The sequence below is a fragment of the Saccostrea cucullata genome, unplaced genomic scaffold (assembly GCF_032062105.1).
Source record: "Saccostrea cucullata isolate Sc308-1 unplaced genomic scaffold, CSIRO_AGI_Scuc_v1 ctg5635, whole genome shotgun sequence".
NCBI classification, from domain to species: domain Eukaryota; kingdom Metazoa; phylum Mollusca; class Bivalvia; order Ostreida; family Ostreidae; genus Saccostrea; species Saccostrea cuccullata.
The window spans coordinates 45,378-58,600 of record NW_026933662.1 but is presented as its reverse complement, the minus strand read 5'-3'; the positions used below and the strand labels follow the sequence as shown (position 1 = coordinate 58,600).

General features: G+C 34.9%; 2 protein-coding genes and 2 pseudogenes across 3 annotated transcripts; 3 read left to right on the top strand and 1 right to left on the bottom strand.

Moving 5' to 3' along the window:
- Nucleotides 1-2,255: 2,255 nt before the first annotated feature.
- LOC134238812 (dynein axonemal heavy chain 8-like) lies at nt 2,256-11,466 on the bottom strand (annotated as a pseudogene).
- Nucleotides 2,825-3,647, top strand: LOC134238810 (uncharacterized; annotated as a pseudogene).
- Nucleotides 6,703-8,880, top strand: LOC134238811 (uncharacterized). Of its 2 annotated transcripts, XM_062720924.1 has the most exons (3): nt 6,703-6,766; nt 6,981-8,254; nt 8,297-8,880. In XM_062720924.1, exons 2-3 carry the CDS (start codon nt 6,981-6,983, stop codon nt 8,730-8,732), a joined length of 1,710 nt encoding a protein of 569 aa, XP_062576908.1. In that variant the 5' UTR covers nt 6,703-6,766; the 3' UTR covers nt 8,733-8,880. The 2 variants fall into 2 exon arrangements, with proteins under 2 accessions (XP_062576908.1, XP_062576907.1); XM_062720923.1 differs by having other exon boundaries at nt 6,981-8,880.
- An 824-nt stretch (nt 11,467-12,290) lies between the features above and the next one.
- LOC134238814 (uncharacterized) lies at nt 12,291-12,962 on the top strand. Its single transcript, XM_062720926.1, has one exon. The coding sequence runs from the start codon at nt 12,291-12,293 to the stop codon at nt 12,960-12,962; it is 672 nt and encodes a 223-aa protein (XP_062576910.1).
- The last annotated feature ends 261 nt before the right edge of the window (nt 12,963-13,223 follow it).

The following is a 13,223-nucleotide window of genomic DNA, read 5'->3' as shown; positions in this document are numbered from 1 at the left end:
AGTTACACATAAATTTTATAATTATATATTTCAGTCTTAATCAATGATTCATAGAGAAATATTTTTTTAAATTTTATTTCAAGAGTCCATAAAAAGCATAAATTCAAATTACTAGTATATGATGTTCAAACTTTTGAATTTTACCTAAAAAGGTTGATAATGCTATTGAATACGTAATAGTAATCAAGTGTCTGGAATAGCAACATATTTTTGAAGAGTGAGAATAAAACCCTGTGGACTTGAGGTAGTGTAGATATCAATTTAAAATTAAACTTGCTACATAGAGGTAGTGGGTGAATTAATTATAACAGAAGCTGCAGTAACAGTAGACCTAATTTTAAATATCAAATGATCAAGACCATTGATGAGGTTTCTTTTTTACAAATGTTCTTGAAAACATATGTAGAGTCTTGAAAAATCTTGCTCATCTAGAGTGCTAAAATTGCTAGAGATGTTGCATACAATTAGAAGAAAAAGACTGTTTAGACATTGATTTAAATTTCAAAAGTCAAAAATCAACTGTATCAGTTTATACACAGGTCGAGGAAACAATATTGTTTGGCGCCAGAATAAATTTACATGCAAAACGAGGTACCCACGTGACTGACAAATCGACCAATCCACTAAATGAGTTGGGTTTCTACAATACATACTACGTTTGTAAAATGCCAGTTTTTCAAATTGCTCTCGGAAAGACATGTTTAGAATGATTACAAAGATGCAAACATTATGTAAATGGCGACTTTGTAAATATTGTTTACTAAGTATGCAACTTTGAGATATACATGTATATACATGTACATGAATATGCATGCTACTAAATCCATGCACGACAGTTATATATAAATGTATGTGAGACTTTAGTAAAATTGTGTAGAATTAATGTCGTACAATACACTTTTGTTTTAGACTGTATGAACCTTTAGTCAACAAATGAATATCAAGTATTTATAAGAACCTAATTTTTATTACTTATGAAGAGTTGGTGAGTGGTATTTCAACGCACTATTTAACACCAAAAACTAGCTTTGTTTGTTGATGTGCCTGAGCATGGAACATCTTATTTTAATTTTTAACAAAAAAAATTAAAATAGATATTAGTTGACTCTCCGACAGGCATTTGAAATCATGTCGTTAATTGACCTGAACCACGTGTTTGAAGTAAAATGTAAACAGGTAGTAGACCAGCATGCTTTACGGTTCATTAATTCATTCGACTGGTTCATTGTTTGCTGTGAGCAGTAACAACAATGTTCATATAATGTAGTTTCTTCAACCTGATACATGTTTAGTAGAGAAGGAGAAATACACAAAGAATATATGGCTGAACCAGGAATTGAACCTGGGACCTCTGCATTACTAATCAGGTGCTCTATCACTTAGCTTCCCAAGATCCATATAGTCTGAACGGCTACATTCCCCCCTCCTTAAACGGCACAAAAGCCACAAATTCAAGGGCCCTGTCAGAAATTACTTATTAACGAACCTAGGAACCCTGCATTATTAGTCAGGTGCTCTGATTACTGTGATACCCAAAGTATATATAGACCAAACTGCTTGAGTTGCAAAGTGTCAATATAAGAATAGTAATTACAGGGCCAGAAGGCCAAAGTTGTTGATGTCAAAGGTGAATGCATATGGTATCACTGATTTGCAACAAGGTCAGTGTAGGAATATTGACTCAAAGGTCTAAGTCACACTGTTTCTCACCATATAACCTAAAGTATGAATTACAAAATGAACTGAAAAATGATTCAACAAACACTGTTTCTGTCGAATATTTCACTTTTTTTGAGTCAAGTTTTAAGACAATGACAAAAACATTAAAAAAAAATTACAACATTCAAGTTTTAATCAAACTCAGCAGTATACAATTTTTGACACATATGCATGAAAAGTCTTTAAAATAGAAATAAATATATATATATTTCAAAATAAAATCAATATCAACAAGAGTATAAACAAATACTTAATGCATCACTGTCTCATAGAAACACAACCATAATAATTTAAATCTACTCTGTACACAACCATTGTAATCACATATTAAATGTGAAAAGGACGGAATAAGATTGGCATTCAGCAAAACATAATACCTAATATTTGTCTATGTAATGCATTATGTCATACAATGAAACTTCTAATAAATAAATTTTTCAGCAAAAAATGTCAGTTCTTATCAATTAATCACTCTTAAAAGTCATCATTTTGGATTTTTTTAATACAACACAAAACGTCTTTGGCAGTTTCTTAAATTAATAAGGCCAGACAGTAGCCGTGAGCCCACGTAGTGCCCATCTCATGGGCGGGATTCCCTTCCTTCTAGATGTCAATTTCCATGATGGGGTCCCGTGGGGCTATTCTTGAGGGATAGAGTGGGCACTGGAAGGAGGGTTCCTGTAGGGCGGGTTTCTCATCAATCGAGTAGCACTGTAGATGGAGGACAGGAGGGGGCATAACCCTGTCTGGAGGCCTGGTCCTGGAATTCATTGGTCGTCTTCTCAATGGAACATCCCAGAGGTGGATTCCACGGATGTACACGCCCTCTGGTGGATGTTGAAGTAACTGTCTTTATTAATTTTCAATCTGAAGTTGAAAATGATAACATTACTTCAGTTTGATATTAATTAATAAAAGACACAACTAAAGAAGGGAACAAAAATACCAAAAATCAATTTTATTCATTAATGATACAATTACATTGTTATACCGGTATCAGATTCTGTTTCAGTCTTTTGTTAGATCTGGTAGCAAAAAACAAGATTTTTACATTATAAAGATTAGAGAGAAGGTATTGTTTTCACATGTCCAAAATCTCTAAATCAATGTACCAGATGTCATTGGTTTATTACATATAACATCCCATCAATCAGACAGACTCTGGATCAGTGACAAAAATGGTAATCTTGTCCAAACAGATCTACAGGGGAATATGATACAGAAGATAAAAATCAGCGGTGGATCTGATGGTCATCACTCCGCGACACAAGACGGGGATCTGATATTTACAGACATAGTCAATAAAGTCATCAATAGGATAACACAGGATAACAATATCACCGAATTCATTAAAACTGGAGTCTGGGTCCCACTCAGCATAAACTCCTCCCACATTAACCGGGAACTTGCTGGTGGGGAAGTTGACATATACAGAGGGTAAAGTCACCAGGTACAACAAGACAGGAAAAGAAGTAGAGAACATACATGTACAAAGAGATAAGAGGGGGCGAAAACTATATACTGAACCACACTATATCACAGAAAACATCAATGGAGATATCTGTACATCAGACTGGAATAAAAAGGCAGTGGTGGTAGTAAATAAATCAGGACAACACAGGTTCTCCTACACAGGTCAGAAGTCAGGGTTCCGCCCCTATGGAATCTGTACTGATGTCCTCGGTCACATCCTGGTGTGTGATTATCACACTAACTCTGTTCACCTCCTTGATCAGGACGGTCAGTTCTGTCTCTATTACTCACACACGAACAAAGGATATACGGCCCCTATAGCGTTTGTGCAGATGAAGAGAAAAATCTTTTTGTGGGACAACTACAGGGCACACTTACAGTGTCTAAGTTTCTCCAGTGAGAAAAAAACGTACCATTTTTTTATATTATGCAATCTTAAAGTTAACGTCATGTGAATATTTTAAATGCTAGTATTTTAATTTTAAAAGATGAACACACTTTAGAGATATAATTCTTTCTGAGTTACACATATTACACAATGTATAAAGTTTGAAATTTATCTATTTATCAAATGTGAATTCTTTAACATACTAAATACGTACTTGTACGTGACATGGTGAAGACAGCAAATAGAGTTTTATAATATATTGACAAACAATAAATATGTGAATAGTGCAAAAGACTCGGAACCTTAGAAATTCCAGAGGTGTGAATAGGTGCAACGTGCCAAACAGGAGAAAACATCTTATGTTGACTGGACGTACCCACATGAAACCCTATGTATTCAGTCAAATGTTGACGTTACAATCGAAGTTGGTGTTAAAGGGATGCTGAAGTTCCTCATTGACATCTTTTATGTAGTCTTTAGAGACAGAGTCTTTTGATGCTAAAATTATTTTTAGACGTCTATTTGCAATTGATAAGAAGAAAACTCCACATAAAGACATATCGATGCCTTTGAACATTTTACTATTGTTAAATTCATGTAAGTATGTATGTCGACTTTATATATCTTAGTGAATTTGAAAAAAAAGATAAGGCTGAGATCGAGTCTTGCATTTATTTCATAACTGCATAATTCACTGACTTGGACAACAAAGTCGAACAAACAACTAAATTATACGAGAAACTGGAATTAAGACTTCAGGTTTTTAATTGTCAAACTTCTCAAATTATCTAGTCATATTCTGTTATCACCTGCATATGGCTTTTATATTCCAACTTATTCATACCATAGAGCATACACTGAGGAAAATCAATTTTTAAACCGAGACAGGCTACTCACACATAAGTTGACGTTGCAGGGATTTCAACAATCTTGTTTAAATTTAGCATTATGCCTGTTCTTTGGACGTTATAATGGCCTTGCAACAAAAATAAACTATCAATAAATAGTACGTATTGTGTCGAATTTGCTTCATACCTTAGGTACTTTTCTTTTGAGCAATTCATAGGTGGATGTGACCGTTTAATAGGGGATGCTCACGCGATTAACCCATTGTTTCCCTCCTTACCCAAAAGGGTCATGATTTGAACAAATTTAAATCTTCAATACTTGAGGATGCTTACATGTCAATGTGACTAAACATAGCTTTCCTGCTCTTGGGTTTCACCCTTTATTTTCCTACGTAAAAATTGGATCCACCATTGAGGCCCCACCCTACCCTTGAGGGTTATGATGTGAAAAAATTATTCTACATCATTTGAGTATGCTTTCATATAAATGTCATCTATCATGGCTTTGCTGTTCATGAGAAGTTTTTAAAAAAAAATTTAATGTAAAACTTGTATCCCCGATGGTGGCTCAATTCTATCCCTGGGGGTCATGATTTGAAAGTTTTTTTGTTTCTTGCTTAGCCAGTGTTCAGGTGAGCGATGTGGATCATGGGCTTTGTTTATTTCATGTTTACACAATATGTTTTACCTTTCTTTTCCTCCATTTATTCAGAAATTATTTTTTTAATATCATGCTGTAATGTTTTCAGTAAAAATATTTGTTTACTTTTTGGAGAATACTAGTATGCAATCAAAAATGATATTGATATCAATAGACACGAAATCTTATCAATTTGTGTAAACTAGAATTTGAAAATAAATTATTTTAAAATACATGTTTTTTTTTCTTCTTATGGTTGAATTGGACAGATATGCATGTTTTTGTTGAAAGCGAAAATAAAGTTCAAGGGTAAATTAAAGATCAATGTATCTTCGAAAAAGGGTGTAGGCAACTGCGATAATCAATACAACCAAAACAAAATACTTGTATGGAGAATTATATGTACAAATACTGAAAACTAATGCTAGTCCTCTAGAGGCCCGAGGAAAGCAATTACAACGGGGGGGGGGGCAATTATTTTCAGTTTTCAGAGGGTGCTATTGAGCAAACACTTCCTTCCGCGCATATGATATATTGGCGTCGGGAGCAAATTTAATTGGGGGGGGGTCTAAGTAAAGGAGAAAAAAAATTCAAAATTTCTTAAAAACCTGACAAGCAAATACAAAAGAAAATTAAGATGTCTCCATTGCCCAAACACGAAAATCCTTTTGTAGTGGGCTGTAGAATCCTCAAACTATTTCCAGTGCCATTTTTAAATAAACACTACCATTTACCCTTTTTTGACTCAAGTAGAATATGCATGCTGAAAGTTGGGGGGGGGGGCTCAACTTACGTCCCATTGTTCAATATCTATATTATGTCAATTTTTGCAAATTGCCCAGGCTCCTAGTCCCCCAACCCCGGTTCCGACGCCTATGATGATCATGTAGTTTTGTTTTCTTTACAGTTCAATACAATACAGTGCATATAAGAAAATTTTAGGGGAGTTTTATGATTCACCCTGAATCACCGTGCACGTGCACAGCTAAATCATTAAATGAAAACAGAAGGCAATGCATAAGGAGAAAACAGTTAAAATTAAAACGAAATTACGATATCTTTAATTCAAAATATTTGTGAATTAATTTTAATGACAAGGAAAAAATTAGGTTTTTTTTTTTTTTTTTTAAACTGTCTGACTGTCATTATTTTCAGAGTGAAAAATCTTTCGGAACACAAAGGCCTACATGTATTAAGTCAAAAATAGTTCACTGGTTTTTTTTTTTTCGTTTTTTTTTTATTTTTTGGTTTTTATTATTTCACATGACACATAACACTTTTATATTTTTACAACAGGATATGCAGTGCATATTTTATTTTCCAAATAATATTTCAATACGTATTAGTAGAGAGAGAGAGAGAGAGAGAGAGAGAGAGAGAGAGAGAGAGAGAGAGAGAGAGAGAGAGAGAGAGAGTCGCATACAACGTAAATTAAATGTTGATTCAAAGTATTGTTAAATGAATGACTCATACTAAAGTGCAGACCTTTAAAGGTTTTATGGTATTTTGCATTATGTTTGGAAGAAAACGAATGATATACGCTGGTATTTACCAGTTATGGGTATTTAAATCTATATTTATCTTTAATCTATCCCGGAGGTGAATTATAGAGCTCGTTCAGGTCTCGACTGAAATCTCATTTTGACATTCCAAAACCTAGCTGTCAACAATGTCGTTTGTCAGCCATTCATAAAAGCTGTAAGTACTAGCAGAACATTAATTAAATAAATTTAATTTTATGAAAACTGTTGAATGAATTATGGAGAAGAAGTATAAAAAAATTGATGTACAAGAAAAGCAAATTGAATGCATATGATATTAATCTCAGTCAGATGTCATAGTTCGAGAGAAATCTTTGATGTACACATACGTACATGTATAAAACATACATTTCTATTTTCGTACTTTTCAGATGGCATTATCTAAACAAAATATTCCCCAGCGAGCCCAGCACTTTTTAGAATGTGGTATTGAAGAATGTGAAAGAAACTGCGAGTTCTACTGCAACCCTTGTCATCAAAGATTATGTGAACAATGCAGCGAGGAACATCTGAAAAGTCCAGAAAACAAGAACCATGAGGTGGTTCTTTACCAGCAACGCAAACGACAACTTCCTGTAGATAAATGCAAGATCCACCCTACTAAAGATGTGGACATGTTCTGTGAAGAATGCCAGGTTCCGTTATGTTCCAAATGTGCTACAATGGGAGACCACGAAAGACATAAATTTGTTGATCTTGAAGCAGTCTACGCTGAAAAATTTGCAGTCTGCCAAACGGAAATCTCCAAAATTCATGAATATTTTCTCCCTACATCACAAGATTTACAGAAAGATATTAAAAAAAATTCCTGGGAAATTAAACACATTATAGACAACATTAGAACATCTATGAAGACTGAAGGTGAAACCTTAAAAAATCTTGTGGACACAGTCGTATCTGAGAACATGAAGCAGTTAGACCAGATAGAGCATTCACTGTTAGAAGATATAAACACCCAAGACAAGACCATGGATGAATACATCAATTATCTTAATAACCTTGTCAAAGAGCTCCACAGATGCCTGTTCTCTAAAGAAACCCAGAAATTATTGTGTGAGAAGAAACCAAAGATCCGATCCATACCAGAAACAACAAAACCAGTCACACCAGAATTTACAGCTGGTCCATACAGCAAACAAGATGTCATCAAATTGCTAGGTAAAATACATGTCCCCAAAACTATGGCAGAGAGGAGAGAAATAAAGTCCATTGAAAGTGTCTACAATACAGCAATGAAACATACACATAAACAGATGAAAGAAGACAGAATGAAATCCGACAAGAAACAAACAATGTCTCTATCTGCCTCTGTCACAAAGGTCAGGGAGTTCAATGTACCAGGTGTTGATAATGTACGTCATGTATCACTAGATCAATCAGACAAACTCTGGATCAGTGATGGTGATGGTAATCTTGTCCAAACAGATTTACAAAGGAATGTCATACAAAAGATAAAAACCAGTGGTGGATCTCAGGGTTACCACACAGTCACACAGGACAGGGATCTGATCTTTACAGACAGAAAAAAGAATGTCATCAATTGGATAACACAGGATAATAATATCACTGAATTCATTAAAACTGGAGTCTGGGTCCCACTCAGCATACACTCCTCCCACATCAATGGGGACTTACTGGTGGGGATGTTTAAAGAGACTTTAAGTTTTATGGGACTAATGAATGAAAGAGAGGGTAAAGTCACCAGGTACAACAAGACAGGAAAAGAACTACAGAACATACAGAGGGATAACAAAGGACAGGAACTGTATAGTAATCCACACTACATAACAGAAAACATCAATGGAGATATCTGTACATCAGACTTTAATAAAAAGGCAGTAGTGGTGGTGAATAAATCAGGACAACACAAATTCTCCTACACAGGCCAGGAGTCAAAGTTTCGTCCCTATGGAATCTGTACTGATGTCCTCGGTCACATCCTGGTGTGTGATGGTGTTAGTAACACTGTTCACCTCCTTGACCAGGACGGTCAGTTCTTGTGTCTATTACTCACACAAGAGCAAGCGATATACTGTCCCCGTAGTGTGTGTGTGGATGATGAAAACAATCTCTATGTGGGACAATACTCCAACACACTGACAGTGTACAAGTATCTACAGTGAAAACAATATTGCAGCTATTCTTAATATTAGATCTACATAAAGTTTTAAATTGCATATTTAAATCTGAATCATATATATTGCAAAATCACGAGTATTTGCGAGGGATCAGATTTCCTCTATATCATTGTTAATAATTATCAACATAATTAAATCCAAACCAAAATATACTGTATACGATAACTTTTAAAACAACAAAATTAATCAAGTTTTGCTAAAGATGTTGTGGATAACCAGAAGATAGACGACATAGTACTCATTTTAGGATAAAAAGATCAAGGTTATTGTTAGTTAGGGTATGGTCGTACCAATGATCTTGAAAATAAATGTAGAACACTGTAAAACTTACTCATCTACAGTCACAATAATTCTTTAGATGTTGCATATAGAGGAAAAAAATGTCTATTCATTTGAATGTTTAAATATGTCTATGGTTTACAGTTTCAATTCATACTGGCTAAGAGTTACAAGGTGGTCAATGTAAGAATGATTCCAGCATCATCAGGTCAAAACGAAAGGTATGTTAATGGTCAAGGGTGAATAATATCACTGAATTTCGAATGTAATATGATTCCAGGGTCAGAAGGTCAAAAACACATGTATGTTATTTCTTTGTAATCCATGAATTTCAAACAAAATGTTAAAGAATCACTTTTCGTAAATATTTCACTTTTAACAAAACAACAATATTACAACGCCATTCAAGTTTTAATCAAACTCAGCAAAATACAATATTTTGACACATATGCATGAAAAGTCTTTAAAATAGAAATAAATATACAGTATATATTTCAAAATAAACACAATATCAACAAGAGTATAAACAAATATTTAATGCATCACTGTCACAGAGAAACACAACCATAAAGATACAAATCTACTCTGTACACAACCATTGTAATCACAGATTGAACGTGATGAGGACGGAATAAGGTTTGCATTCAGCAAAAAACACCTATTTATCTATGTAATGCATTATGTCTTACAGTAAAACTTTCAATAAATCACAAAGTCAGAAAAAAAGTCAGATCTTATTCAATAAATCACTCCTAAAAGTTATTATTTTGGATTTTTTTAATACAACACAAGACAACGTCTTTGGCAGTTTTTATAATTAATAAGGCCAGATGGTAGCTGTGAGCCCACGTAGTGCCCATTCCGTGGGCGGGATTCCCTTCTTCTTGATGTCAATTTTCCATAATGGGGTCCCGTAGGGCTATTCTGGAGGGATAGAATGGGCACTTGAAGGAAGGTTCCTTTACATGTATGGCGGGTTTCTCATTACAGTTGTAATCGGGTAGCACTGTCGACAGAGGTTACGAAGGGAGGCGTAACCCTGTCTGGAGGCCTGGTCCTGGAATTCATTGGTCGTCTTCTCAATGGAACATCCACAGAGGTCGATTCCGTGGACGTACACGCCCTCTGGTGGAGGCTGAAGTAACTAAAGAAGGAAACAAAAATACCAAAATCAATTTTATTCATGAATTCTGTTTCAGTCTATTGTAAGCTTTGGTAGCAATTAAAAAGCAAGATTAGAACATTAAAAAGATTAGATGTCCAAAATCTCTGAATGTTGTATCGGTCTGGAAGGTGAACTGTTCGAAATTGCCATACCTATCTCCACAGTACCTCTTGATGGCTTCCTGTTTCAGCAAGGAAAAAGTCCTCTAGGATTGAAGAATGCTCCTAACCAATAGGCTGGCATGGCCTTCCTTCCCTGTAACTCGCAAAAAATAATCCCCATATAAAACATTAAGTTCTTTTACTAAAGATGAAAGCTTAGTAGGATAAAGTGTTATTTGTTTCTAACTAACTAATATGAAAAAATAAATCTGCATAAAAGGATTCCACTCCCTATGGATCCTCCCCCATTTTCATTTATACAATGCACACCATGCTGAGGATCTTCTCAAAGTGTTTCTAGCGGTCCTCCAGATCCCGGAGCCACTGAGCGGCGTTGTAGGTGTAGGGTGGGGCGGTGGTGCCGGTCATCTTACACCAGATCCTGGGGATCCTTAAGTGGTAGAGGTCATCGGCCGCAGACAGGTAGTGGTCACTCAGCTGGTCACCCATCACATTGTTCTCACAGGCGTTCCTTATCAACTGTAATAAAGAAAAGATATTTGTACCAAGATCAGCAAAAAGAAGTTGATGTCAGAATACAATACCTAGGACAGAGTTTTAGTAAAGTTAAGAAAATAACCTATTGAAATCTTAATCAAATATACGCTTCAACAATTTATACATGTGTAAATTTCTCAGATTATTCGGACAGGAAATTTATTTGGTAAATACAAAATAAGTGAAAACTTACAGTGAGTGTATTTCGGACTTCTGTTAACAGTACTAGTTGGTGAAGAATCTCATACTCTTTCAAGATGAAGCCATTAAAGAGTAGTCTCCAGATAGTTTACGGATTTTCTCCACAACAACTTCATGGAATGACTAAAATCATCAAAGTTGGGATTTAATTACAAAATAATTTTGTTCTACTTTAGAACTCAAGTTATTAATCTGATAATTCTGACAAACAACTTTCAGTTTATCCATGCCATTGACTCTGACATTGTATTGACAATACAACTGAATTTCACATTACTGACATCTGTGATACATTAAAGTTTTAAATGTAACAATTGTACTGAGTATTTTTCCTAGAGGGTTTGACTTCCACAATAAGTTTTAAGTAGTTTTGATAATTCTAAATATGCAGGTCACGCCATTATGGAATGATATCAACAAAATCAAATATTTAACAAAATTCAACGTTCAATGAGAAATCATATGACTGTCATATCTGCCGGCGTTGCACCAGGACAAGGACTAATAAGTGTGGTATTCTGTTTCTCAACAGTTTGTTTATTAACATTAGCCCATGTGATTGCATTTATCTCCATCTAGCTAGTAAACAAAGTACAGATAACTTTTACGTGCTCGACTTAGTCAAACTACTACATCCAGAAATATTTGGATAAAAGTTTCTGTAGGCCATGAACATATATTGTAAGTATTAAAGAATACCATGTCCATTATTTATCTAAAGCTTATCACTTTATATAATATATAACATTATATAACAATGAAATTATGCTATATTATGTATCTCTTTCGTAAAAATCTTTATACCGGTATTTATGGAAACTTTTTACGTACTGTGAGAGATCATTTGTGGGATTTTAAGATCCAATTGTATATTTTTTTTTTCTTTATGGAATAAAAATTTATTAAATCAAATGATACAAAATTTTATATTTCCAGTACTTACTTAAACCGATGTCAAAGATTTACTAGTAAACTATTTGATGTTTGACTATTAATCAATAGTCTTCTTAAAAATAAAAAAAAAAGCTTTTGGTATTATTTTAATAAAGTTATTCACTGCGAAGATGAGAAATCCATATTACTATATAGAAACATCATGATTTTCAGATGTCATCATGTAAAGCAGCTTGCACTGTCCAGCTCTTTTTAGAGTGTGGCATTGAAGAATGTGATAGAAAATGTGAGTTTTATTGCAACCCTTGTCATCAAAAATTGTGCACACAATGCAGAGATGAACATATGAAAAGTCCAGAAAACAATAACCATGAGGTGGTCCTCTACCAGCAACAGATGACAGAAGACAGAGAGAAACAAACACAGCCTCTATCAGTCATCAAGGTGAGGGAGTTCAATGTACCAGATCTCCTTGGCATATTACATATAACATCATATCCATCAGACAGACTCTGGATCAGTGACAAATATGGCAATCTTGTCCAAACAGATCTACTGGGAAATGTGATACAGAAGATAAAAACCAGCGGTGGATCTGATGGTCACCACACAGTGACACAGAATGGGGATCTTATCTTTACAGACATAGTCAATAAAGTTATCAATAGGATACCGGTAACACAGGATAATACAATCAATGAATTCATAAAACCAGGAGTCTGGGTCCCACTCAGCATACACTCCTCCCACATCAACGGGGACTTACTGGTGGGGATGACTGGTTATAGAGAGGCTAGAGTCACCAGGTACAACAAGACAGGAAAAGAAATAGAGAACATACAAAGAGATAACAGGCGGCGAAAACTATATACTAAACCACACTACATCACAGAAAACATCAATGGAGATATCTGTACAACAGACTATACTAAGGGAGTAGTGGTGGTGAATAAATCAGGACAACACAGGTTCTCCTGGTCAGAAATCAAAGTTCCGTTCCTATGGAATCTGTATTGATGTCTTCGGTCACATCCTGGTGTGTGATTATCACACTAACTCTGTTCACCTCCTTGATCAGGACGGTCAGTTCTTGTCTCTATTACTCACACACGAACAAGGGATATACGGTCCCTATAGTGTTTGTGCAGATGAAGAGAAAAATCTTTATGTTGGACAACTACAGGGCACACTGACCGTGTTTAAGTTTCTCCAGTGAGAAAAAAAATTGCCTTTTTCATTATAGGCTCAAAATTCGCTCTTGTGAACATATTCGGGGAC